The following is a 26,770-nucleotide window of genomic DNA, read 5'->3' on the forward strand; positions in this document are numbered from 1 at the left end:
CACAACTTGAGACAGTTGCTTTGTAATCATATCCAACGCCGCCCGCTGCTCTTTCTGAGCCTCCTAGATTTCCCGCATCGCATCATTTGGATGATACGGGACTATCATATCTCTTGGTCCTTCACTGGGGTGTCGATTATATCGTTGATTTGGCTGCCCTCCAGCGTGGTTGGGCTGCGGGTAGTCGGATTGCCCGTAATGTTCTTGCTGGCACTGCGGCTGGGTGTGCTGTTGGTTCCCTCTCTGGTGTGGCGGGACATAACTCACCATCTGGTTGCCTGCCCTGGTTGCTTGACTGGGGGCCTTGTTGTCTATACCCCCAGTTTCCTTCATTCTGTCGGCTTGACCAGTTTGGCTGCCCTCTACTGGACCAGTTCTGTTGAGGTCCACCTGACCAACTGCCTTGGCCTCCCTACATTCTGTTCCCTCCATTATTTGATCTTTCTGGATTTCGGCGGCCTAGTTGGGCTTCCCTTCAGAGGGTTGTATCTGATGTGTCGATGATTGAGGCGGATTGCTTTGATTCTGATCAGTCCACCTAAAGTTGGGGTGGTCTCTCCATGGGGCGTCCTTCGCTTTCCCTGGATCCAGTTGCCATTTGTATTCCAGTGACCGACGACATTCACTTGGAGTTGCGGCTCCGCCTCAGGGGGAAACTCGCAATAGTAATAGTGATTCTCTTCTGGCGGCGGTGGTGGCGGCGCATATTGCTTTTCCTTCGGTGCAGGCAGTGGAGGTGCTCTAGACTTCTCGACTGCCTCCAGCAGCTTCTTCTCCATTTGCTCAAATCGAGCCTCTAACTTTTCATCACTGCGCACCTCTGCTGCGTGCAATGCACCTCTCCGGTACTGGCCACGGGACGTCTCGTACGACCTCTTGGCTTCAATTAGCCTCTCCAGGATGTTTTTGGCTTGGCTGAATGGGGTCTTTGAGAAATCCCCTTGGGCTGCTAGGTTTAGATCGTTCTTGCTGTCCACAGTGAGTCCTCCATAGAAAATCGAGTAGATCTCCCGCTCTCCCAGCTTGTGGTTGGGGCATGCTTGAAGCAGCCTTTGGAATCTATCCTAATATTGACCGAGGGGCTCATCGTACTCTTGTCTAGCTTCTGTAATCTCCCGCTTGAGGGCCCTCATTTTCGACGCTGGGAAGAAGCGATATAAAAATATCATCCGGAACTCGGCCCAGGTTCTGATGGATCCTTCTGGCAACCTTGAAATCCAGACTCCCGCATCGCCCTTCAAGACGAAGGGGAGAGCCTTCAGCCTATAGTCTTCAGATGTTGATCCAGTCGGTACGGGTTGGATGTCGCAGTATCTGCAGAATTCCTCCAGGAAGGCATAAGGACACTCCTTCTAGAGGCCATAGAAATGGGACAACACGACTAGTACTCCTGATTTTATTGCGATGGTCCGCATCTCAGGAGTGATGGCGATGGCATGGGTGGGCTCATTTTCATCATGAGCGTGCAGAGAACTAATTCCTGAGTCGTTATCAACGAGGGCCATCTCTGCTTTTGCTTGTTCAAGTGGTGGTGGTTGGGGTGGTGTGTTCTGTTCTCCTTCTTCTTCGCTAGTGTTGATCAACGGCCGCTGCTGCTGCTAAAGCGGCTCTGTATCGCGTGGTAACAACACCGGCTTTCTGGACTCTCCAATGAGCGTTAGTATCTCTGTATATGAAAGGATGATTCCAGTGTCCACCGCGTTGGTACCTTCTCATGAACAGAAAGAAAAACAAATGAGAAAATAAAGAAAACAAAACTATTTACACCTATGCGCTACACACAAACATGAGATAACACCATGCTTCCCCGACAACGGCGCCATTTTGGAAGGACTTGAGCGAGCGATTCGAGTTGGTGGATCAAGCTATATGGGAGATAACTGAACCGAATGGACCAGTTAGCAAATGTTGTTGCCACTTGATCAAGGCGATCTCGCTCTCGCTAGCCAACCAATGTAATTTATATAACTCCCAATTTTGCACTACTTTAACAGTAAAGCAGCAAGTTCGGGGTCGATCACACAGAGAAGCGAGTGTATCGAGTGTGTGCGTAGTGAATAGGGTTCGGCTGCTGCCACGCTTTAATTTTGGGAGTATTAACTACTGAGTTTACACTAGGCACAAAGTAAACTATCTACTGGATCAAGTAAACGACAGGCTAAAAATAAGAACTCAACTAACTAAGCATGCTGCGGAAAACATGAAACACCTTGCTATTCAACATGATAAAAAACTGAATCGAAGTCTGAAGCGAAATTAAACTAGAACAGTGAGCAAACGAACGGAAACGAAACAATTCCAATTTTATATCCAGAACTCAGAACAATGTTGCAAGCATACAGAATACAAAACGAGTGTTTCTTCAACTTCAAAATTAAACTAAGCTAACACTTCGGAGTATAAGAAAGCAAGCAAAACCGAGAGGTCCTTGAGATAACGCCGACAGATATCGAGAATACTGTAGCGCTTCCTTCGGTCTCCCTTTCTAACTAACACTTCTCTATCTAAGCTATCTCTGGAACTGAGCTAGACTAAATTAAACTAAGATAAAACTGAAGACGGAAGAAGATGGTAAAAGCTAAACTAAAATGGGGGGTTTCTTTGTGGTGGCACATCCTCTATTTATAGGCTCGTCAACGACCTCCAGCTGGATAACGATCCTGGCAGAGGATATTCGCTCACGCTGTGAGCGAGTGATTCATCAATTGCTATGTGCTTTCCTTCTAGAATGACGACATTTTTCAGTAACAGATTGATGACTCAGCTCCGTCCTTGCGTCTCATGTATCAGCATGTGTCCCCTTCTAGAACGTCGTCTTTGATAACAGAATGATGCGCACCATCCAGCTCTTTATCCTCATGTGTCCTTCTTCTGAAAGCCAGTGGTCCCCTCCTTAACTGCTTGATTACTCCCCTTGATCAACTTCCCCGATTTTTAGCCTTTTTCGCCTGTTGTACTTGCTTGATCAATTTGGCCTTGTTGCCTTGGTCAAACAGCATTCCTGCACAATTAACACTTGCTTTTGTGCGGTAAACGGATCAAGTAGCGTACTTTTTACCCCTAAACCGATGCATGAAATAGGGCCTTATCAGTAGGAACTCCTCCTCCAGATACTCCTGCATCAGCGGTTCGGTCACGTCCTCTGAGTACACATTCTCACTGTCTGCCGGCCTCTTCATTGCTTCGTCAATGTCGAACATGAATTGCTCTCCGTTGAAATCTAGGCTGATCGTCCCATTACGGACGTCGATTATAGTGCTGGTCGTCGACAGGAATGGTCTTCCCAACAGAACTCCGCTGGACTCCTTCGCTGCTGGCTCTGTCATCTTGATGACGAAGAAGTCAGCTGGGTACAGAAAATTGTTCACCTTCACGATTACATCTTCAAGAATCCTCTCCGGGTGAATGCAAGATCTGTCGGCCAGCTGTATCATGATATCAGTATCGACGAGCTTGGCCTCTCCCAGCTTTTTGTAGATAGCATACGGCAGAACATTGATGGATTCCCCTAAATCGCACATTGCGTGCTCCACTTGAATATCCCCAATTGAAATCGGGAGCATGAACATCCCTGGGTCAGTTTTCTTTGATGGGAGGTCGCTCCGCTGGATCACTGCAGAGACATTTTCTTCTGTAATAATTTTCCTTTCTTCATTTACCTTGCCCGCTAGGTAGTCCTTAATGAATTTACTGACTGGGGGCATCTTTAATGCCGACAAGAGTGGCACATTGACTTCCACGTCTTTAAATAGATTGGCCACATCGATCGTGGCATCTTTCTTCCTGGTGATCATTCCACGATATGGGTAGGGCTTGACCTTCTCAGCTTCTTCTCCTTGACTTTTTCTTGAGGTCTCGCCGCCCATTTTCGCTTTCCTTTTGTCCCTTCCTTTGGCTTGATCAGCTCCACTGGATTCTCCTTCTTCTTCGTGGCTTGGTCCAGGCTTAGATACCGATGGTACCGCAGGTGGGCTGGGGCTCTGGTATACCTTCCCTGACCTCAGGGAGACTTCACTAATGTTCTCGCGCCCAGGCTGTTGCACCGTAGCAGGGATTTTCCCCTCGTTGCCTCTCAGCTCTCCCAGCGACATGGCAACTTGAGATAACTGCTTTGTAAGCATGTCCAGCGCTGCCCTCTGCTCCTTCTGAGCCTCCTAAATTTCTCGCATCGCATCATTAGGATTGTGCGGAACCATCATTTCTATCAGACCTTCATTGGGGTGCCTATTATATCTTTGATTCGAAGGTCCTCCACCGTGGCTAAGCTGAGGGTAGTCTGACGGCCCGTAGTGCTCTGGTTGGTATGGTGGCTGATTGTGCTGTTGATTCCCTTGGAAGTACTGTTGGTTGACTCTTTGATGCGGTGGGACATAGCTTACCACCTGATTGTTGGGTTGTCTTCCAGAGCTGCTTGTCTGGGGGGCTTGATGTCTGTCCGACCAATTGGGATGCCCTCCACTGGACCAGTTACCCTGGTGACCGCTTGACCAATTGCCTTGTGGTCCACCTGACCAGTTCGCTTGACCACCCTGCATTCTGTTTCCTCCATTGTTTGGTATCTCTTAATTTCAAGCGGGCCAATTGGGCTGCCCCTCGGAAGGTTGTATTTTTTGCGTGGACGGTTGAGGCGGTTGGCTTTGGTTCTGATCACTCCACTTGAAATTGGGATGATCTCTCCACGGAGCATCCATCTGCTTTCCCTGGATCCAGTTGCCATTTGGGTTCCAATGACCGACAGCATTCACCTGAGTTTGCGGCTCCGCTTCAGGAGGGAACTCGCAGTAATAATAATGGTGCTACTCCGGCGGTGGTGGCACATATGGCTTCTCCTTGGGAGCAGGCGGTGGAGGCGCTCTGGACTTCTCTACTGCTTCTAGCAGCTTCTTCTCCATCTGCTCAAACCGAGCCTCCAGCTTCTCGTCGCTTCGTGCCTCTGCTACGTGCACCACTTCTCGTCTGTACTGGCCGTGGGAGGTTTCATACGATCTCTTCGCTTCGATTAATCTCTCCAGGATGCTCTTCGCTTGGCTGAATGGGGTTTTTGAGAAGTCCCCTTGGGCTGCTAAATTGAGGTCGTTTTTGCTGTCCACATTCAACCCACCATAAAAGGATGAATATACCTCCCGCTCTCCCATTTTGTGATTAGGACACGCTTGCAGCAGTCCCTGGAATCTGTCCCAATATTGCCCGAGAGGCTCATCGTACTCCTGCCTTGCCTCTGTAATCTCCCTTTTCAAAGTACTTGTTTTTTATGTTGGGAAGAAGTGGTCCAGGAAGATCATGCGGAACTCGGCCTAGGTTCTAATCGAGCCTTCTGGCAGCCTTCTCAACCAGATTCTTGCATTACCTTTCAAAACAAAAGGGTATCGCCTTGAGCCTGTAATCTTCTGACGTGGATCCAGCTGGTACTGGTTGAATGTCACAATATCTGCAAAATTCCTCCAAAAAGTCATAAGGGCATTCCTTCGAGAGTCCATAGAAATTTGATAACACCACGAGCACCCCCGATTTGATTGCGATTGCCCGTATTCCTGGGGTAACTGTGATGGCATGAGTGGGCTCCTTCTCGTCATGAGCGTGTAGGGAACCAATTCCCCAATCGTTGTCTACGACGGCCATCTGCTTCTCTGCTTCCTCGAGTAGTGGTGGTTTAGGCGGCGTAGTCTGTTCTCCTTCCTCCTCACTGGTCAGTTGCTCTGCGGCTGCAGCTTCTAATGCGGCTCTGTATCGAGTGGTAACAACACCGGCTTCCTGGACTCGCCAATGAACGTATGTATCTCTGTATATGAGGGGATGATTCCAGTGTCCTCCGCGGTGTTACCTTCTCATAAAAGGAAAGAAAAATAAATTAGAAAAGAAGCAAAATAAAACTATTTACATCTATGCATTAAACACATCCATGTAATAACACCATGCATCCCCGACAACGGCACCATTTTGGTGAGGGGGAGAGAGAATACGCGCAGATGGATCAAGTTATATGGAAGATAGCCGACCGGGTGGATCAGTTAGCAAATGTCGTTGCCACTTGATCAAGGCGTTCTCTCTTGTTCACGAAAAGAAAATTTATAACTCCCAAACATGCACTACTTTAACAGTAAAGCGGCAAGTACGGGGTCGATCCCACAGGGAAGCTGGTGCGTTGAGTGTGTGTTTAGTGAACAGGGTTCGGCTATTGCCACACTTTAAATTCGGAGTTTTAAACTACTGGATTACGCTAGGCAGAAAATAGACTAACTACTTGATCAAGGGACTCATTCATGCTGACAACAAATAACGGACCAAGTAAACGACAGGCTGAAATAAAGACTTAACTACCTACTCATGCTACGAAACTACAAACCACTTTGTCATTCAACATAATGAAGATTCAAACACTCGATCAGGGACTTTAAAACGAAACTAAACTGGAACAGTGGACATGGAATTCCGAAAACAAACAACTTTGATTTTTATACTCAGAACTCAAACAGTACTGCGAAAATGCGAAATACAAAACAAGGTTGATTCTTTAACTACACAGCAAGATGAAATTTAACTAAGCTAACAAGTTCAGAAAACAAGAAAGTAAGAAGGCGAAATAAGCCGAGAGGTCCTCGGTTGGAAACTTGAGATGGCGCCGAACAGATATTGATTTCTCTGTCGCGCTCCCTTCAGTCGCTTTCCTTCTAACTGACCATTTCTACTTTTCAACTAGGCTATTTTGGAACTGGGGAAGAACTTGGAACCAGGAACAGGCAAGAAAACTAAACTAAAGGCGATGAAAAAGGAATAAGATGCCGAAGAAGAAAAAAAGGTCATTATTATGGCGTTGTATCCTCTATTTATAAGCTCCTCACACAACCTCCATCTATGATAACAACTTTGGCAGTGAATATTCGTCCTTGCTGGGATCGCGCGTCTCATCAATTGATACGTGTCCTTCTTCTAGAATGTCGTGGTTCTTCAATAACAGAATGAGGATTCGCCGTCCAGCGCATCAGCCTCACGTGTCTTCCTTCTAGAATGCAGTGGTCCCCCGGCTAACTGCTTGATCACCTCCTTGATCAACCCACCTAGTTTTTTTTTGCCTTTTTCGCCTTATGTGCCAGCTTGATCAGTTTGGCCTTGTTGCCCTTGGTCAAGCAGCATTCCTGCACAATTAACACTTGCTTTGAGCGATAAACTGTTCAAGTAGCATACATTTTACCCCTAAACCGATGCATGAAATAGGCCTTATCACTGGGGTATTGTTTTGCCACTTGATGTCTCACTTGGTCAAAAGCGGCGACCTTTAGCCTTTAACTTTTGGCTTATTTCCTGCCCTCTTTTTTCAACTTTTCTCAACCTTTGTTAATATATATATATATATATATATATATATATATATATAGGGAAGCGTTATTCTCCTTTTCACATCTTAGATCCTTTTTCCTTCTTAATATTACGCGTTAGATCTGAGGCATCAACGGATCAGATTGATTCTATAAAACTGGTTCCGTGTTGCATTATAGAAGGTGGTTGTATGCATTACAGGGTTATTATTGACATTTGACGGAAAAGTAACTGCCACATTTTGGTATCTGCGAATAATGCACCACATGGTCACGAGTAATGCATATAATTGACTATATAATGCACAATATATGAACTGCAATGCATACGAATAAGATGTACCATGTTATGATGTTTGGACACACGTTTCTTGTTTCCCCTAAGGGTTTAATAAGCTTAGGGGCTAGGGTATAGTACGTAGACACGTATGTAATCTTCACATGGTAACGAGTAATGGATATAATTGACTATATAATGCACAATTTGTGAACTGCAATGCATACGAACAAGATGTGTTATGTTATGATGTTTGACACACGTTTCTTGTTTCCCCTAAGGGTTTAATAAGCTTAGGGGCTAGGGTATAGTACGTACGCATGAATAACAAATTATAAAACGATACGAATAATTCACCAAATTGTCACGAGTAATGGATGTTATTAACTATATAATGCACAATATGTGAACTGCAATGCATACGAATAAGATGTACCATGTTATGATGTTTGACACACGTTTCTTGTTTCCCTAAGGGTTTAATAAGCTTAGGGGCTAGGGTATAGTACGTAGACATTACTAACAAATTGTTGTTATTGGAATATACGTATGTGCATTATTTGGTTTAGGTAGTGCATTATGTAGCTGTTAATTGTCATTATCTCAGTATATTATGCATTATTAGAGGTATTGTGTATATGGGTTAATCAACGGATCGAAGATTACATACATGTATTTAGTAATGTCTACGTACTATACCCTAGCCCCTAAGCTTATTAAACTCTTAGGGGAAACAAGAAACGTGTGTCAAACATCATAACATGGTACATCTTATTCGTATGCATTGCAGTTCACATATTGTGCATTATATAGTTAATAACATCCATTACTCGTGACAATTTGGTGAATTATTCGTATTGTTTTATAATTTGTTATTAATGCGTACGTACTATACCCTAGCCCCTAAGCTTATTAAACCCTTAGGGGAAACAAGAAACGTGTGTCAAACATAATAACACAGCACATCTTGTTCGTATGCATTGCAGTTCACAAATTGTGCATTATATAGTCAATTATATGCATTACTCGTTACCATGTGAAGATTACATACATGTCTACGTACTATACCCTAGCCCCTAAGCTTATTAAACCCTTAGGGGAAACAAGAAACGTGTGTCAAACATCATAACACAGCACATCTTGTTCGTATGCATTGCAGTTCACATATTGTGCATTATATAGGCAATTATATGCATTACTCGTGACCATGTGGTGCATTATTCGTAGCGGTTTCCAGCCTAGATTAGATTACTATTGTACCCTCATAATGCACAAAATAGGACAAATAATGCAACACGGGATTAATTACCCAATGTTGATCTTGACCGTCCATTTCTCTAATCTAATGGCTGATATTAAGAAGGAAAAAGGAGGAAATATAGGAAAAGGAAATGAATACATCCCTATATATATATATATATATATATATATATATATATATATATTACTGAACTGATCAACTTAACCGATCAACCTGACTGACTAACTTGTTCAACCCGGCAACCCTTTATTTCGGCTTTTCTATTGCTATGCCCTTTTCTTTTGAAATAATTCATCTCTCGACCCCTTTTTCTCATGTACTTATAGAAATGTGTAAAAATTGGGGTTTCGGTTTCAAAAGACGGGTAAAAGTGTATATAGACTCAACGTGGTTTTCTAGGGGGTGCTTTGTTTGAGGAGGCGGGTTTGTGAAACGAAAGAAGAAATGACTCAAATGGTTAAGTCCTAATGCCTTTAGTCCTTACTACTTGTGCAATTTTCATCTAAATATTAATAGGTAGCCTCTCATATTTTTTCTTTGTAAAAATAGTAGAAAGTGTTCTACGTTGGCTTATAGCTCATATGTAGAGAGGCTTCATAGAAGGTTTTAAAATTGAGCATTTCCATCATACTTACGTCATTCAAACTGATTAAGTTGAACAATCAAGTTTCCACATGTAAACATACTGTTTCATTTTCTTTACTCTTTCCCCAGACATTCATATCTTTCATTTATCCAATTCCATGCATACTGACCTAATTATTTCTATCTGATTGTTTGCATTTTTTATAATTGGACATGTATGATTTCAATTAGGCTAACCCTCATCCCTCCCACTGCATATTAGCTCGCCCTCGAGCGACTTGATGCAGTGGAAAAAGGGTTAGGCAACGGCAAAAGTAGAACAAACCAAGGAAAACTTCTCACACTTAGACCAGACGCTGGGCTAAGTGGGAGACAGTGCCAAAAATCAAAGCATGCCGAAAAAAAGAAAAACAAGAACAAAAACACATAGGCAGTTAAAAGAGCAGGAAGATCCATAAACTTCTCACACTTAGCCCAGGCACTGGACTAAGTGTGAAAATGGATAAAACTTCTCCACGAGTTGCGTCATCATTTGCTCCATTCGAAGCTTCCATTCGTTGTCGCCTTGAGCAGCCTCCTCGTGCTCTGTCCTCGGGTTGGGCACCAACACCAGCTGGGGTCTCTGCTGCTTGCCAGGGCTGGCTGGTCGTTCCTTCCCTCATTCCAACTGACTTTCGATTGCTCCCGCTGGCCTGTGGTGTAGAAGCGAAACTTCCCTCCTCGCATCTTCTCATGTACCTGTATTCTAAAAAAGAAATCCAGGTCAAACAGTTCAGGTCTAGTGCAACAGAGGGGGTGCTCCACACTCTCCTGGATCTCCAGAATCCAATTTCTCCTCAAGTATGCTCCCAGGAGGTGGCACACATTTAAATGGCGAGCGGGGCAGGTAGCAATCTGGTGGATAGAATAGGCCAGCCAAAAACCCAGCTGGACTTTCCTCTGTTCTCTCATGCTCCACATGAAGTAGAGCTCAGCCGGAGTGATGATGGCCATGGTATTGGCTTGATCCAAAAGGTTGCATCCAAGGTAGACCTGGGCGAGGCGAAGGGCTGGGGCAGCAATATGCTCTCCCCTGGACTCAGAGGCTTTGAAAGCTAGAGCTCGTTCATGGCTAAGGGCCTTCCAGACAGCTTATTGGTTGAAGTCGGGCTTCTTCTGCGGGAGGCCGATGTCTCATCCAAACCACTCCCCATTGGCCACTTGGGATTCTGTATAGAGTCCCATGCGGATGGAGAACTCATTTAAACTCATGCGTTTGCCAAGGTCAAACACCCGGAACGTGACACTCCTCGCCTCTAAGTCTGTGTCGCCGGTGAACCGGGAAGAGGTGAAGAGTTCCTTGGCTAAGACCTCAGGCACAAGGGTCTCATCCACCTCCAGGAGCCACTCAAACCTGATCCCAGTAACATACTCTGCGAACCTCTCCTCGACTTGTATTTTCTCCAGGGTCGGTTGGTGGAGTTTCTTCCCTGCCTTCAGTCGCTTCTGCTTGGTCACCCGCTGGTTGACCTCCTCCTGCCATTTGGGATATCAAACTCTAGCATCTACCTGAGGAGGTCTGCGGTTAAGACCACAGATTGTTTAGAGTAGTCAACAGTGGGGGCTGATGTAGGCCTCCCCTGGCTTCTCCTGGACGTCCGGGTCCAGCGCAGCTCTCGTCCCTCAGTGTCACTGCCTTCATCTCCTTCCTGTGGCAGTGGGACGGTTGGTTGATCGGCGTCCCTGATAACAATTCCCTGGCTGGCAGGGCGTGTTTTCTTAAGAAGAGGGTGAGCAAGCTCCTTCCCCTTCCTCTTTCGTTCCTTCTTAACGTGGCTGTCCTCAACAGCCTCTTCCTCATCGACTAGGCGCCGCACGACGCGGGGCCTCTGGTCTGCCGGCTCCTTCTCCCTCTCTGGCTGAGTCGCTTCCATAGCAACTGCCTCATATTCAATCTGCCTCAGACGGCGTGACCGACGACGTAGCGGCTCCTCCACCTTTTCTGGTTCATCCTCCATATTTTGTAAAAAATTCCAATCGGCCTCCCTCTGCTGAAGTAGAATGTCGCTGGGAAGAGGCGGAAAGTCCTCCAAATCATCGTCATCAATCTTCACAACCTCTATCTGTTGTGGCCCTTGGAGAGGAGCAGAGTTAGAAACCCCGCCACTCACTGGTGACGGGATGTTTAGGGCAGGGTGCCCTCTTCTGGTCTAGGACTAGCCCTACCAGGATCTCCAATAAGCGGCTCTAACTCCACTTCCCCCAGCCGTGGGGTAGATACGCCCTCGTTGTGACCGGCGATAGGCTGCTCCATAGCCTCCTCCTTCTCTGCATCGTTTGAGTCGTCTCCGTTCTACTGTACCAGCGGGATGATGGGGTGGAGTTTAGGAGCGTGAGGCGAAGATTGTGTTTTGGGAGGAGAGAGTGGGGGAATTTGGGATGTGGGAGTTGGAGCTAGGTTCCCAGACCTGGGGATTCCCAGTTGTGCTTTGAGGGTGGCGTAAGCCGCAGCGGTGTCAGTCCCGGCAGGTAAGCTATTGAGGAGGCTCTCTAATTGCCTCATGAACGCCGGGTCTACTGTAGGACTTGGAACGGCGGCGCTGGATTGTGAAGGTGGGGCCACCGCGGCTGGTGTGGAGGGTCTTCGGCCGCTACTGTTGGCGCCAGCCCTGGGTGATGTGGCTTCCTCAAGGATTTCAGTGATCTTCATTCTTTAATGTCTGTGGGGCTTTCTATGTGAAAATGGTGGCAACTTGGGCTAGGGTTCTGCAAATTTGAGAGAGAAACGAGAGAGCAAACAAAGAAGTATTGTAGGCGGTTGGGAGAAAAAGTGAAGGACTGTTCAGAAAACTCCCTTTTAATTTGAAATGTATACTGTTGGTTTCCGTGCAACGCTTCAAGTACTGGCATGCTTTTTCAGAACGACAGTTGGCTGGGCTTCCTTGAGACGCTTCCTGCTCAATCATGACTTTTCAACGCAACAGTTGGCCTTCTCCGATGTTTCGTCTTTTAGTGACTTTCAATGATTCGACGTGCCCTTTCATTACCCTACCTTGATCAATCAAACCACATCAAACCAAAAAAACTCCCAGTATCCAACTGATCAAACGGACAAGTCAATCCAGATGAATACTCGAATAAAAACCACTTGATCAGTTCTTCCTTGTTTTCCAATTTTTTTTAATTTTCTAAGTGTTTAAAACTAATAATACGAAAAATATTTACAATAAACTACCAAGGAAATGACTGAGTGCCCTTAGGATGTCACTTGATCTGTTTGTAGGTTTAGAAATTAGTTGCTCGATCAAGCAGACTACCCAAGAATACTTAGTCACTCATTATACCTGCTTTTACTGGAGAGGGTTGGGCATGAGCAGTGGAACATCGTCCACCACGCACACCTCAGTTCCATCTCTGTAAGGCTTGACTCTATGCCCATTCACCAAAAAGGAAGACGAATCAGGGTCACTTCCTTGGAGTTCGATTGCTCCATTTGCTCGTATGGCGATGATGGTATAGGGGCCTATCCACCTTGACCTTAACTCTCCAGGCATCAACTTGAGTCTTGGTTGAAAAAGCAGCACCTTGTGTCCCACCTTGAGTTCCTTCTTTCGGAGGTTCTTGTCATGCCACATTTTTGTCCTTTCTTTGTACCACATGGCAGAGTCGTACGCGTCAAGGCGGAGCTCTTCAATCTCCTTTAGCTGCAATTTTCTTTCTTCGGCACAGACTCAGCATTCAGATTCATTTCTTTGATGGCCCAGAAGGCTCGATGCTCGATTCCCACAGGTAAATGGCACATTTTCCCAAATACCAGACTGTAAGGGGACATTCCGATCGGCATCTTGAAGGCGGTCCTATATGCCCATATCTCGTCCTCCAGTCGACGGGTCCAATATTTCCTTGTGGGGTTCACCGTCTTCTCCAAAATCGTCTTGATTTCTCGGTTAGACACTTCAGCTTGGCCATTTGATTGGGGGTGGTAAGGTATGGACGGTCGGTGGTGGACGCCGTATCTTCTCATTAAAGCTTCAATGGTCAGGTTGACGAAGTGAGTTCCTTGATCAAAGATGATGGCTCGTGGTACCCCGTACCAGGTAAAAATGTTCGATTTTAAGAACTTGGCCACCTCCTTGGACTCACACGTCCTTGTCGCTTTAGCCTCTATCCACTTGGACACGTAGTCCACTGCCACCAGTATATAAAGATTCCCTTCCGACGATGGGAAGGGTCCCATGAAATCCATCTCCCATACATCGAAGATTTCACACAGTACTACGGGGATCTGTGGCATCTCATCTCTAGCAGAAATCCCTCCAGTCAGCTGGCATCGGGGGCATCTCTTGCAAAACTTGTAGGCGTCTTTATGGATGGAGGGCCAGTAAAACCCACTGTCAAGCACCTTCCTCGTTGTCTTCTTCGGACCGAAATGACCGCCACAAGCTAGTGTATGGCAGTGGCCCAATACGTCCTCTTGTTCCCTCTCGGGTATGCAGCGTCGGATGACTTGATCGGCCCCCATCTTCCACAAATAAGGATCATCCCAATAGAAGTATCGGGAGTCGCTTTTCAGTTTCTGCTTCTGTGCTCTCGTGGCTTCATCTTTTCCGGGCAGCTCGCCCGTCACCAGATAGTTGGCTATGTCCGCAAACCATGGCTCCTTCTGCCTGTGTGGGATCTCCTTCCCTTGTCAGCCTGATTGATCCTCCCAGCGTGGTGGATGGACTGAAGGTTGGACTTGGACTTGATCAAGTACAAATGCACTTCGGGGAAGGCGTCAGAGATGGCTTCCTCATTGTCTTCCTGCATGATTTGGCTCAGGTGATCAGCCACTCTATTCTCCGACCCCTTCTTGTCAACCGCCTCCCAGTCTAACTCTTGTAGAAGGAGTACCCATCTGATCAGACGCGGTTTTGACTCTTTCTTCGCCAGAAGGTATTTGATCGCCGCATGGTCTGTGTAGACTATCACCTTAGAACCCAGTAGGTAAGGTCAAAACTTCTCGAAGGCATAGACCACAGAAAGCATCTCCTTCTCGGTGGTACCATAAATCTTCTGCGCTTGATTGAGAGTCTTTGAAGCTTAGAAGATAACATAGTTTTTCCATCGATCTTTTGACCCAAGACTGCCCCTACTGCATAATCGCTTGCATCGCACATCACCTCGAAGGGGTGACTCCAGTCGGGGGTGCGGATAATCGGAGAACTGATCAGTCTGTCCTTCAGTAGCTGGAAAGCGGCCTTGCAGGCATTAGAAAACTCGAACTCCACATCATTCTAGAGTAGCCTCGTCAAGGGCTGGGCTATCTTCGCAAAATCTTTGATAAATCGTCTGTAAAAGCCTGCATGACCCAAGAAGGCCCGGATCTCCTTTTGATTTGTCGGGTATGGGAGCTTCGCTATGACACCCACCTTGGCTTGATCCACTTCGATCCCTCTGCTCGACACGACGTGGCCCAGGACAATGCCTTCGGTAACCATGAAATGACATTTCTCAAAGTTTAAAACCAAGTCCTTCTGACGGCACCACTCAAGCACTCTGTATAGGCTATGTAGCCCTTGATCAAATGTGTCTCCATAGACGGTAAAATCGTCCGTGAAGATCTCTATGCAATCTTCCAACAAATCAGAGAAGATGCTCATCATGCATCTTTGGAAGGAGCATGGGGCATTGCAGAGGCCAAATGGCATTCTTCTGTAGGCGTAGGTGCCAAAAGGGCATGTGAAGGTGGTCTTTTCTTGATCCTCTGGATTCACCGCGATCTGAAAGTAGCCACTGTACCCATCGAGGAAACTGAAGTATTGCTTCCCGGCTAATTTCTCAAGCATCTGGCCAAAGAACGGCAACGGGAAGTGATCTTTCTTTGTGGCCGCATTCAGCTTCCTGTAATCAATACACATCCTCCACCCAGTGACTGGTCGTGTCGGAATCAGCTCATTCTTCTCGTTCTTTACAACTTGGATTCCGCCCTTCTTCGGCACCATATATACTGGACTGACCCAGTTGCTATACGCAATGGAGTAGATGATTCCTATGGAGACCAGCTTGACTATCTCCTTGAGTACCTCTTCCCTCATGTTGGGTTGAGTTTACACAGCTGGTCACGATGGGGTTTAGCTCCTTCTTCCAAACTGATATGGTGCATGCATAAATCTAGGCTGATGCCCACCAGATCTGTCAACTTCCGCACGATGGCCTTCTGATTTTGCCTCAGTACTTCCAGCAATTTGCCTTCCTGCCCCTGGGTCAGCTGACTGTTGATGATAACTGGCATTGTCTCATTCTCCCCCAAGTAGGCGTACTTCAAATGTGCGGGAAGTGGCTTCAATTCCCTAGCGGGTGTGGGTACTTCAGTAGGCAGGGGGTTCTCTTCCGCTTCTTTTCTTAGCTGACCGCCTTGATCAGGCAGCTTCTCGAGGCTAGACACTTGAGCGACCCCGCTTGACCCAGGTCGCTCGCAGAAGTCCATCACCGCTTTCGCGATGGCTTGATCATCCATCTCGCCCACTTGAAGGGGTTGGCAGCGGAAGCGTGCAGCATTTAATGATCACATAAATTTGATCTATTTAGCAGATTATTTAGACAAATTCTATTCGCGCAATTATCACATGTATCATGCTCAGAACTTGAATTAAAACATGCTTTAGCATATAAAATCCGTAAAGCATGCTTACTACGGAATTAGCTAATTTACCTCGTTGATTCAATCAAGAATCGATGATGGCTTGCTCCGTCTCCACGTGAAGATCTTCAATACTCGACCTTGGATCTTCTGACTGGTGTCCTGGACTATACGCTGATATTTGTGTGGGCAAATCTCACCAACGTACTAGGACTTGAATAACGAAGACACAACTCAGCTCACGGAGAAGGCAAAATTTCGAGCTCTCTCTTTCTTAGAGGGGGACGAAAATTTGATAGAGTAATAATGTGTATTTTCTGTCTCCTTTATTCTCCTATTTATATTAAGTCACATATTGGGGCCCAGTCAGGGATCTAAGGAAGAATTTGGAACAGGCCTCACCCAATTAGCTTTTTACCAATTAAATTGAACTCACAATTTAATATAAGCTTATATTGGAATATTACAAGCAGCCACTACAGAAGTAATATTGCACTGCCTTCCAAATCCGAAATTACAAGTATTCCGAGTTTCCTCTAATTGCATTTAATTTATTTCCCTCGCTTAAGTTAGAAACATCCATTAATTAATTATTGTCTGCTATAGACTTAATTAATTAACATATTTTAATCTCCAAGAGTGGACTTAGCAAGAAACTCTTATTTATTATTCATGGAGTAATTAAACTCCAACTAGCTAGGTTCTGAATAATAAAACCTTGTTTCGAGCTCCTCTTGTGGATGTTATCAAACGAGACTCCCCTCATGCACGATTCAACGTAATAGCAATCCTAGCACCGCTAGATAATGATCACCACTACCCAATATACCTGGATCGTTGGGTGACGAAAAACCCGCACCTTTGGTAAGTCAATGTAGTAGATACTCAATATCGTATGCTCAATGCTAACGTACATTGATTAAGAAATTAATTATCAAGACCTCGTCTTTCAGTAGATAGCATAAAGACCTTTCACGATAGGTAGTCTAGGCCACACCAGCGTCATCTTATTTCAATAAGGCTTAGAAATAATCGGACTGACATTGCAACCTTTCACGATAGGTAGTCTAGGCCTATCTAGGTTGTAAAATTCTTATTTTTCTTTGTTTAGAACTGACCGTATTACCTTAAATTGGACGACGCCCACAACCGGTCTACTAAAATAAAGACTTAGACTTTGTTACGTTTGCTTATATATTTAAATATGCAATAAACAAACATTAAATGTAAAACATAACAACATTATGACAAAAAATAATCTGTTGCATTTATTGGAAAATAACAATTATAGTTTTACAGTATCCAATCACTCGAAAGGTGATTTCTAGTAAACAAAACCCTAACACCACTTTCATTGCCTCATACCAGTCTGCGATTTCCTTCTCAACTTCCTCGTTCGCGGCAGAGTCTGTGAACTGCCTTTGTAGGAACTCCTCCTCCAGATACTTTTGCACCAACGGCTTTGTCACATCCACCGAATAGACGTTTTCACTGTCTGCTGGCCTCTTCATTGCTTCGTCAATGCTGAATGTAAACTGCTATCCGTTGAAATCCAGACTAATTGTCCCATTACGGACGTCGATTATTGTGCTGGTCGTAGACAAGAACGGTCTTCCCAACAGGACTCCACTAGACTCCTTCGCCGCTGGCTTTCATTTTTATGACGAAAAAGTCGGCTGGGTATAGAAAATCATTCACCATCACTATTACGTCTTCCAGAATTCCCTCCGGGTGAATGCAAGACCTGTCGGCCAGCTGTATCATGATGTCAGTATCGACGAGCTTGGCCTCTCCCAGCTTCTTATAAATGGAATACGGTAGAACATTGATAGACGCCCCTAAATCGCACATTGCGTGCTCCACTTGAATATCCCCAATTGAAATCGGAAGTGTGAACATTCCTAGATCAGTTTTCATTGATGGGAGGTCGCTCCGTTGGATCACTGCAGAGACATTTTCTTCTGTAATCATTCTCCCTTCTCATTGACCTTTCCCGCCAGGTAGTCCTTGATGAATTTGCTGACTGGGGGCATCTTTAATGCTATCAAGAGTGGCACCTTGACTTCCACATCTTTAAATAGACTATCCACATCGATTGTGGCATCTCTCTTTCTGGTAACCATTCCACGGTATGGGTAAGGCTTGACCTTCTCAGTTTCTTCTCCTTGACCTTCTCCCGAGGTCTCGCTGCCCATTTTCGCTTTCCCTTTGTCCTTTCCTTTGGCTTGATCAGCTCCACTGGACTCTCCTTCTTCTTGGTGGCTCGGTCCAGGCGTAGACACTGGGGACACCGCAGGTGGGCTGGGGTTCAGGTATACCTTCCCTGACCTCAGGGAGAATTCACTTATGTTCTCCCGCCCAGGCGGTTGCACAGTGGCAGGGATCTTCCCTTCGTTTCCTCTCAGCTCTCCCAGCGACATGGCGACCTGAGATAATTGCTTTGTAAGCATGTCTAGCGCTGCCCTCTGCTCCTTCTGAGCTTCCTGAATCTCATGCATTGCATCATTAGGATTATGCGGAACCATCATTTCTCCTATACCTTCATTTGGGTGCCGGTTATATCTTTGATTTGATGCCCCCCACTGTGGTTTGGCTGAGCGTAGTCGAACGGCCCATAGTGCTTTGGTTGGTACGGTGGCTGATTGTGCTGTTGATTCCCTTGGGAGTACTGTTGGTTGCCTCTTTGATGCGGTGGGACATAGCTTACCACCTGATTGTTGGGTAGCCTTCCGGTGTTGCTCGACTGAGGGCCTTGATGTTTGTAACCCCAGTTTCCTTCCTGTTGTCTGCTTGACCAGTTTGGCTGTCCTCCACTGGACCAGTTACCCTGGTGACCGCTTGACCAATTGTCTTGTGGTCCACCTGACCAGTTCACTTGACCACCCTGCATTATGGTCCCTCTGTTGTTTGATCTCTCTTGGTTCCGAGCGGGCCAATTGGTCTGCCCTTCAGAGGGTTGTATCTGCTGTGTCGATGGTTGAGGTGGTTGGCTTTGGTTCTGATCACTCCACCTGAAATCGGGATGATCTCTCCACGGAGCATCCTTTTGCTTCCCCTGGATCCAGTTGCCATTTGGGTTCCAATGGCCGACCGCGTTCACTTGAGTTCGCGGTTCCGCTTCAGGAGGGAACTCGCAATAATAATAATGGTGCTCCTCCGGCGGTGGTGGCACATATGGCTTCTCCTTGGGAGTAGGCGATGGAGGCGCTCTGGATTTCTCAACTATCTCTAGCAGCTTCTCGTCACTTCGTGCCTCCGCTGCATGCACTGCTCCTCGTCTGTACTGGCTTCGGGAAGTTTCGTATGATCTCTTGGCTTCGATTAGCCTCTCTAGAATACTCTTCGCTTGACTGAATAGGGTTTTTGAGAAATCCCCTTGGGCTGCTAAGTTGAGATCATTTTTGCTGTCCACCATGAGTCCGCCATAGAAGGTTGAATAGACCTCCCGATCTCTCATCTTGTGGTTAGGGCATGCTTGAAGCAGCCCCTGAAATCTGTCCCAGTATTGGCCCAGAGGCTCATCATACTCTTGTCTTTCCTCTGTAATCTCTCTTTTCAAAGCACTCGTCTTCGACGCTGGGAAGAAACGGTCTAAGAATATCATGCGAAACTCGGCCCATGTTCTGATTGATCCTTCGGGCAACCTCGACAGCCAGACTCTTGCATCGCCCTTCAAGACGAAGGGTATAGCCTTGAGCCTATAATCCTCTGATGTGGATCCAGCCGGCACGGGTTGAATATCACAATATCTGGATAATTCTTCCAGAAAAGCGTAAGGACATTCCTTCGAGAGGCCATAAAAATTTGACAATACGGCTAGCACCCCTGATTTGATCGTGATCGTTCGCATTCCTGGAGTAATAGCAATGCCAAGGGTGGGCTTCTTCTCGTCATGAGCGTGTAGGGAGCCAATCCCCGAATTGTTGTCGACGAGGGCCATCTTACTTTCTGCTTACTCAAGTGGTGGTTTAGGTGGTGTGGTATGTTCTCCTTCTTCCTCACTAGTCAGTTGTTCTACGGCTGCTGCTTCTAACGCGGCTCTGTATCGAGTGGTAACAACACCGGCTTCCTAGACTCGCAAATGAGTGTTTATATCTCTGTATATGAGAGGATGATTCCAGTGTCCTCCGCGGTAGTACCTTCTCATGAAAGGAAAGAAAAAAAAATTAGAAAAGAAAGAAACAAAAATATTTACACATATGCACTAAACACATCCATGTAATAACATCATATTTCTCCGGAAACGGTGCCATTTTGGTGAAAAGGAATTTCGCGTGGATCAAGTTATGTGGAAGAATAACCGAACCAGGTGGATCAGTTAGCAAATGTTGTTGCCACTTGATCAAGGCACTTTCTCATTCACGAAAAATATTTATAACTCTCAGACATGCACTACTTTAACAGTAAAGCGGCAAGTATGGGGTCGATCCCACAGAGAAACTGGTGCATTGAGTGTGTGAATAGTGAACAGGGGTCGGCTGCTGCCACGCTTTAAGTTGGGAGTTTTAAACTACTGGATTACGCTAGGCGGAATATAAGCTAACTACTTGATCAAGGGACTCATCATGCTGACAACAAATAACGGACCAAGTAAACGACAGGCTGAAATAAAGACTTAACTCCCTAATCATGCTACGAAACTACAAACCACTTTGTCATTCAACATAATGAAGATTCAAACACTCGATCAGGGATTTCAGAACTAAACTAAGCTGGAACAGTAAAAAAGAATTCCGAAAGCAAACAACTTTGATTTTTATACTCATAACTCTAAACAGTGTTGTGAACTTGTGAAATACAAAACAAGAACTATTCTTTAACTACGTAATAAAATGAAATTTAATTAAGCTAACAGATTCAGAAAACAAGAAATCGAATAAAGCTGAGAAATCCTCGGTCGGAACTTGAGACGGCGCCGAACAGATATTGATTTCTCTGTCGCGCTCCCTTTAGTCGCTCTCCTTCTAACTGACCATTTCTACTATTTAACTAGGATATTTTGGAACTGGGGAAGAACTTGCAGGGACAGGCGGAAAACTAAACTAAAGGCGAGGAAGAGGAAGAAGCTCTTCACTATGGTGCTGCATCCTCTATTTATAGGCGCTTCACACAACCTGCAGCTACGATAACAACTTGGGCAGCGAATATTCGTCCTTGCTAGGATCGAGCGTCTCATCTGCTGATACGTGCCCTTCTTCTAGAATGTAGTGGTTCTTCAATAACCGAATGAGGATTCGCCTTCGTCCTTGGGCAGCTTACGCACCGATACGTGTCCCCTTCTAGAATGTACTCCTTGATAACTGATTGAGGATCGCTTTCCAGCGCATCAGCCTCACGTGTCTTCCTTGTAGAATGCAGTGGTCCCCCGGCTAACTGCTTGATCACCACCTTGATCAACCCACTCAGTTTTGGCCTTTTTCACCTTCTGTGCCAGCTTGATCAGTTTGGCCTTGTTGCCCTTAATCAAGCAGCATTCCTGCACAATTAACACTCACTTTGCACGATAAACTGATCAAGTAGCATACATTTTACCCCTAAACCGATGCATGAAATAGGTCTTATCACACGTCATCATTCCCTTAAAAGTCTGGGTCAGACCACAACTCCTCTAACCCTGCAAACCCCATCCAGGCCCTAACTATTAAATTGCATTATTCACAACTAAAAGCAATTTTACTCGTAACATAGAAAACGCTGAGCAATTATAACACGAAAAATTCATTTTTCATTCATAAATTAAAAATGGGAAATTGGTCCCTAAAACCATAAACTTTGCCTTAAATTTGGTATTTCCCACAAACTTTAAAATTGGTATATAATATCACAAACTTTGCATTTTGTTTGACTAACTTACGAGGCTTTTTATCATACTTGACACAATTAAATCAACGTGGTTTTCAACATGACATTTTATCCTACATGTTATGAACTTAAAAAGTGATTTAAAATATCATAAAACGTATCACGGTTGCCTACGTAAAATAAGATTTTGATGAAAATATCTTATTTGATTGAGTTTGGGAAATACCAAACAAAATGCAAAGTTTGTGATATTATAGAGCAATTTTAAAGTTCATGGGAAATACCAAATTTCAAGCAAAGTTCATGATTTTAGAGACCAATATCCCATTAAAAATTACAAACATAGAAATTTAGAATTAAAAATTAAAATGCCAGCCCATTAAAATTGAACAAATACTTAAATACATAAAATTGAAATAAAGCCCACTCCATTAAATATATTAAACCCTAAAATTTCTCATTTCTCTTCTTCCCCTCCTCTCTTTCCCACGCAGACGCAGTTATTGGGAACTTTCAGAAATAAAAATAAGTGACAAATTTTCAGGGACGAGAGTAATGAAATTATATAAGAAGAGCGAGATATAAAAATGTTTAATAAAGGATCTCATATGCCACAAATTGGGTTTTGAAGGAAGTAAAAGAAAAATAAAAGAAATTAGTTGCAAAACATGAAGAATAAGGTGGCGGAAGGCTTGTCTAGAGCCTTTGTCCTAGCGGCAAGGAGCTTAGACATTATTGTATGAGGTGCCGAGTTCGAGCCCTCTTGACATCAGTTGTAATTTCCTCCTACAGTATAGGAGTTTATTTGTAATTTCCTCCCTTATATAGGAGTTAATTTTTAAAAAAAGGTGGTGGAAGGCTTTGCTTGCAAGTTTTTCATTGAAACTAACTCTCAATGAAATGAATCCATGTCGTCCCCAATATCCCTTAGATTTGAACTAAACATCGTGCAACAACAATTAAAAGAAATAAAATGATTTTAATCTAAAAATGAGATAATTTGATCCAATAACTCAACATTTTTCATCCACATAAATAAATATATAAAAACTATACCCATTTCTATTATTTCATCCAGAAAACATTTTAGGCAATTCAACAAAATTACAAACTACATTAAAACTACATTGGACTAAGCCCAATAGAATTATTTCCTATTAATCTAATCTAGCACATTAATCTTTCAATCTCACACTTGGACTAGCATTAGATATAATACACAGCTCTAACATTGTACCCTGAGCGGATCAAAATACACATATAGTGTGACCCTTTAGGCCCTCATTATCGACGACAATCTAATCGAAGTCTGCACAAAACTCCTAGACTACGTTGGCAGCATACCTCGATATATGAAGGAAGTTTACGTGAATTCGGTAAACAAGCATTTACACAAAGTTTATAGTAATATCCTTTCATTCACGAACCACCCGATTGAGCCTAAGATTTGTAATGTGTCCTCCAAATAGCTCAATCACTTTATCTCATCTTTATTAAATGGCTCGTTCGATCATATTCAATTACTTTAATTGAATGTATCTTTGCATTGGCCAATGACTTAATGGTCAAGTAATATGGAGAATTTGAGTGTTCTCTCGAAATTCTAATCGATGAATGAATCTCAATCTTGGCTCAACTACCATTTCCATTTATCTTATGATATACCCAACACAAGTTTGTGTCTCAATCCTCCTTTGGGAGGCAAAGCATTGGACAAGATCAAAGCACACCACTCAACAAACAAAATGTGTAATGACCTCAGATCCAAGGACTATTACATACTTCATGTACTAATAAACTGTAGACACTTAACAAAACAGTTTAATAGTAGGGTATACCAATACTCTCCAAAGTATACCATGTGTCCATCACGAGTTTCTAATATCTCATAGTTGTGAGAACAACTACATTCTCGAAGAATGTGATGCAAACCCCATGCTAACCTATAACATATCATCAATATCCCATTCTTGATGATCATTGGTTAGGGTTATTTTAGAATTATACTATATCATTAATGTCTCACACCATTAAAGACAGTCATAATTCAAGGGAACAAATATTTAGAATAAAATCAAACATTTAAAATAATTATTCCAATAAGTGCACAAAACTCATAGGAAATAAAATTTTCATATAATGTGATCAAGTAATATTGTCTCAACACAAAATGTTTCTAAGACATATAAAACTGTAACTCCCACTGATTCAAAGCCATCTACCAACATGCTTAACACCTAAGCTCTCAAAGTGTTTGTTGTGTTTTGCTATACATAACGATTTGGTGAAAGGATTAGCCAAATTATCATCAGTGGGTACTCTTTCTAATTTTATGTCGCCTCTTTCAATTATTTCTCTAATCAGATGATATCTTCTGGGAACATGTTTGTTCCTGTTCGTAGCTCTGGGTTCTTTTGCCTGCGTAACAGCACCGGTGTTGTCACAATACAAAGGTATTGCACCATTGGCACTCGGAATGACACACAGTTCTTTAACAAACTCTAACAAAGCAACACCTTCTTTGGCAGCTTCAGATGCAGCAATTTACTCGGCTTCGGTGGTGGAATCGGCAGTTGTACCTTGTTTGGAACTATTCCAACTCACTGATCCACCATTGAGGACAAAAACATATCCAGACTGAGACTTATAGTCGTCATGGTCTGTTTGGAAACTAGCATCAGTGTACCCAGTAACTGATAACTCTGGTTGTCCACCATAGACTAAGAAATATTCTTTAGTCCTTCTAAGGTACTTAAGAATAGTCTTAACAGTTTTCCAATGTTCCTCACCGGGATTTTGCTGAAATCTGCCTGTCATGCTAAGCGCATAAGTCACATCTGGCCTAGTAGAGATCATGGCATACATAATAGATTCTATAGCCGAAGCATACGGGATCCTTTTCATGTTGTCTCTTTCTTTGTCATTAGAAGGACAATCATTCTTTGACAATACAATGTCATGTCCCATAGGAAGAAAACCTTTCTTAGAATTCTCCATTGAGAAGCGTTTTAGCAACTTGTCTATGTAAGTGGATTGTGATAATCCTAACATCCTATTTAGTCTATTTCGATAGATCTTAATTCCAAGGATATAGGAAGCATCACCTAGATCCTTCATCATAAAGGAACTAGACAATCACTCTTTCACGTATTGCATCATGGAACGATCGCTTCCCATAATCAAGATGTCATCAACATATATGATGAGGAAGAAAACATTCCCATTCTCGCGTTTACTATAAACACATGGGTCCTCTTTGCTTCTGACAAAACCAAACGATTTGATTGTTCTGTCAAAACAAATATTCCAACTCCTCGAAGCTTGCCTAAGTCATAGATGGACTTCTTTAGCTTGCACACTGCATTCGGCCTTTATTTCGATACAAAACCTTCAAGCTGTGTCATATAGACATCACCTTCTAATTCTCCATTGAGAAATGTGGTTTTGACCTCCATTTGCCAAATGTCAAAATTGTAGTATGCAGCAACTGCAAGTAATATCCTAATGGACTTGATCTTAGCAACTGGCGAAAAGGTTTCATCATAGTCAATGCCTTCGCGCTGACTATAACCCTTTGCCAGTAACCTAGCTTTGTAGGTTTGTACTTTGCCATCTGCATCTCTCTTCTTTTTGAAGATCCATTTGCAACCTATGGGGTAAACCCCATCTGGCAAGTCAACTAGTTCCCAGACTAAGTTGAAGTACATCGAGTCCATTTCAGATATCAATGCATCAAGCCACTTCTCTCGATCGGTGTCTGACACCGCCTCGGTATAGGTCTTAGGCTCATCATCATCTAAATCAACTTCATCATCTTGGTTCTCAACCATTAGATTCAATCTCTTAGGTGCACGACGAATCCTTCTAGGCCTATTGAGTTGGTTTTGCTCTGGTTCAGGCTGTTCATTCTGTATGTGAGAAGGTTCAGGAATATCACTATGATCTTCTTGAGGTGGTCCTTCGAGAGTCTCTCTAAGGTCCTCTCTAAGAGTAATTTCCCCTCCCAATAGATCATCAAAAACTCCTACTGAGTTACTGTCCAATCCAGTGGATAATACCTCATCCTCATTGTTAACTTGTGGTTCTTGAATTTCTTCAAGATCTACTGTATTTTGACCTTGTTCCTTGCAGACATAACTGTCTTCAAGGAACATCACATTCCTTGATGTTATCACCTTGTGATTTTCAGGACAGTAGAAATTGTATTCTCCAGTTTGTTTAGGATATTCCACAAGGTAACACTTCTCACTTTCAGATTCCAACTTATCAGTCATTTGTTTCTTAACAAAAGCTGGACAACCCCAGGTCCGCATATAGTTAAGACAAGGCTTTTTGCCATACCATAACTCTTATGGTGTTTTCTCAACTGATTTAGATGGAACTCTATTCAGAATGTAAATAGCAGTCAATAAAGCATGACCCCAGAGAAATAAAGGAAGACTGGCTAAACTCATCATGGATCGAACCATATCTAATAATGTCCGGTTTCTCCTTTCAGATACTCCATTCATTTGTAGTGTACCAGGAGGTGTCCGGTCCGACTGAATTCCATGCGATTTCAAGTAATCAAGAAATTATCAGCTCAAGTATTCCCCTCCTCGATCTGATCGAAGAGTTTTGATACTTTTTCCAAGTTGTTTCTCAACTTCACACTTAAACTCTTTAAATTTCTCAAAGGCCTCAGATTTGTGTTTCATAAGATACAAATATTCATACCTTGTTAAATCATCAGTGAAAGTAATGAAGTACGAATAACCACCTTTTGCTTGAGTTGGAAACGGTCCGCACACATCTGTGTGGATCAACTCTAGCACATCATTAGCACCCACCCCTTTCCCAGAAAGTGGCTTATTAGTCATCTTTTCTTTGAGATAGAATTCACAAGCACCATATGATTCAAAATCAAATGAATTTAGATAGTGTAACTTTCT

The 26,770-nt window shown here is 43.9% G+C and overlaps 1 protein-coding gene across 1 annotated transcript; it reads right to left on the reverse strand.

The window, feature by feature from the left end:
• Positions 1 to 3,038: 3,038 nt before the first annotated feature.
• Positions 3,039 to 4,372, reverse strand: LOC121800800. Its single transcript, XM_042200303.1, has 2 exons — positions 4,211 to 4,372; positions 3,039 to 4,154 (listed from the first exon to the last, which is right to left on the reverse strand). Exons 1-2 carry the CDS (start codon positions 4,370 to 4,372, stop codon positions 3,039 to 3,041), a joined length of 1,278 nt encoding a protein of 425 aa, XP_042056237.1.
• Positions 4,373 to 26,770: the final 22,398 nt, after the last annotated feature.

Source organism: Salvia splendens, chromosome 4 (genome assembly GCF_004379255.2).
Source record: "Salvia splendens isolate huo1 chromosome 4, SspV2, whole genome shotgun sequence".
Lineage (NCBI taxonomy): Eukaryota > Viridiplantae > Streptophyta > Magnoliopsida > Lamiales > Lamiaceae > Salvia > Salvia splendens.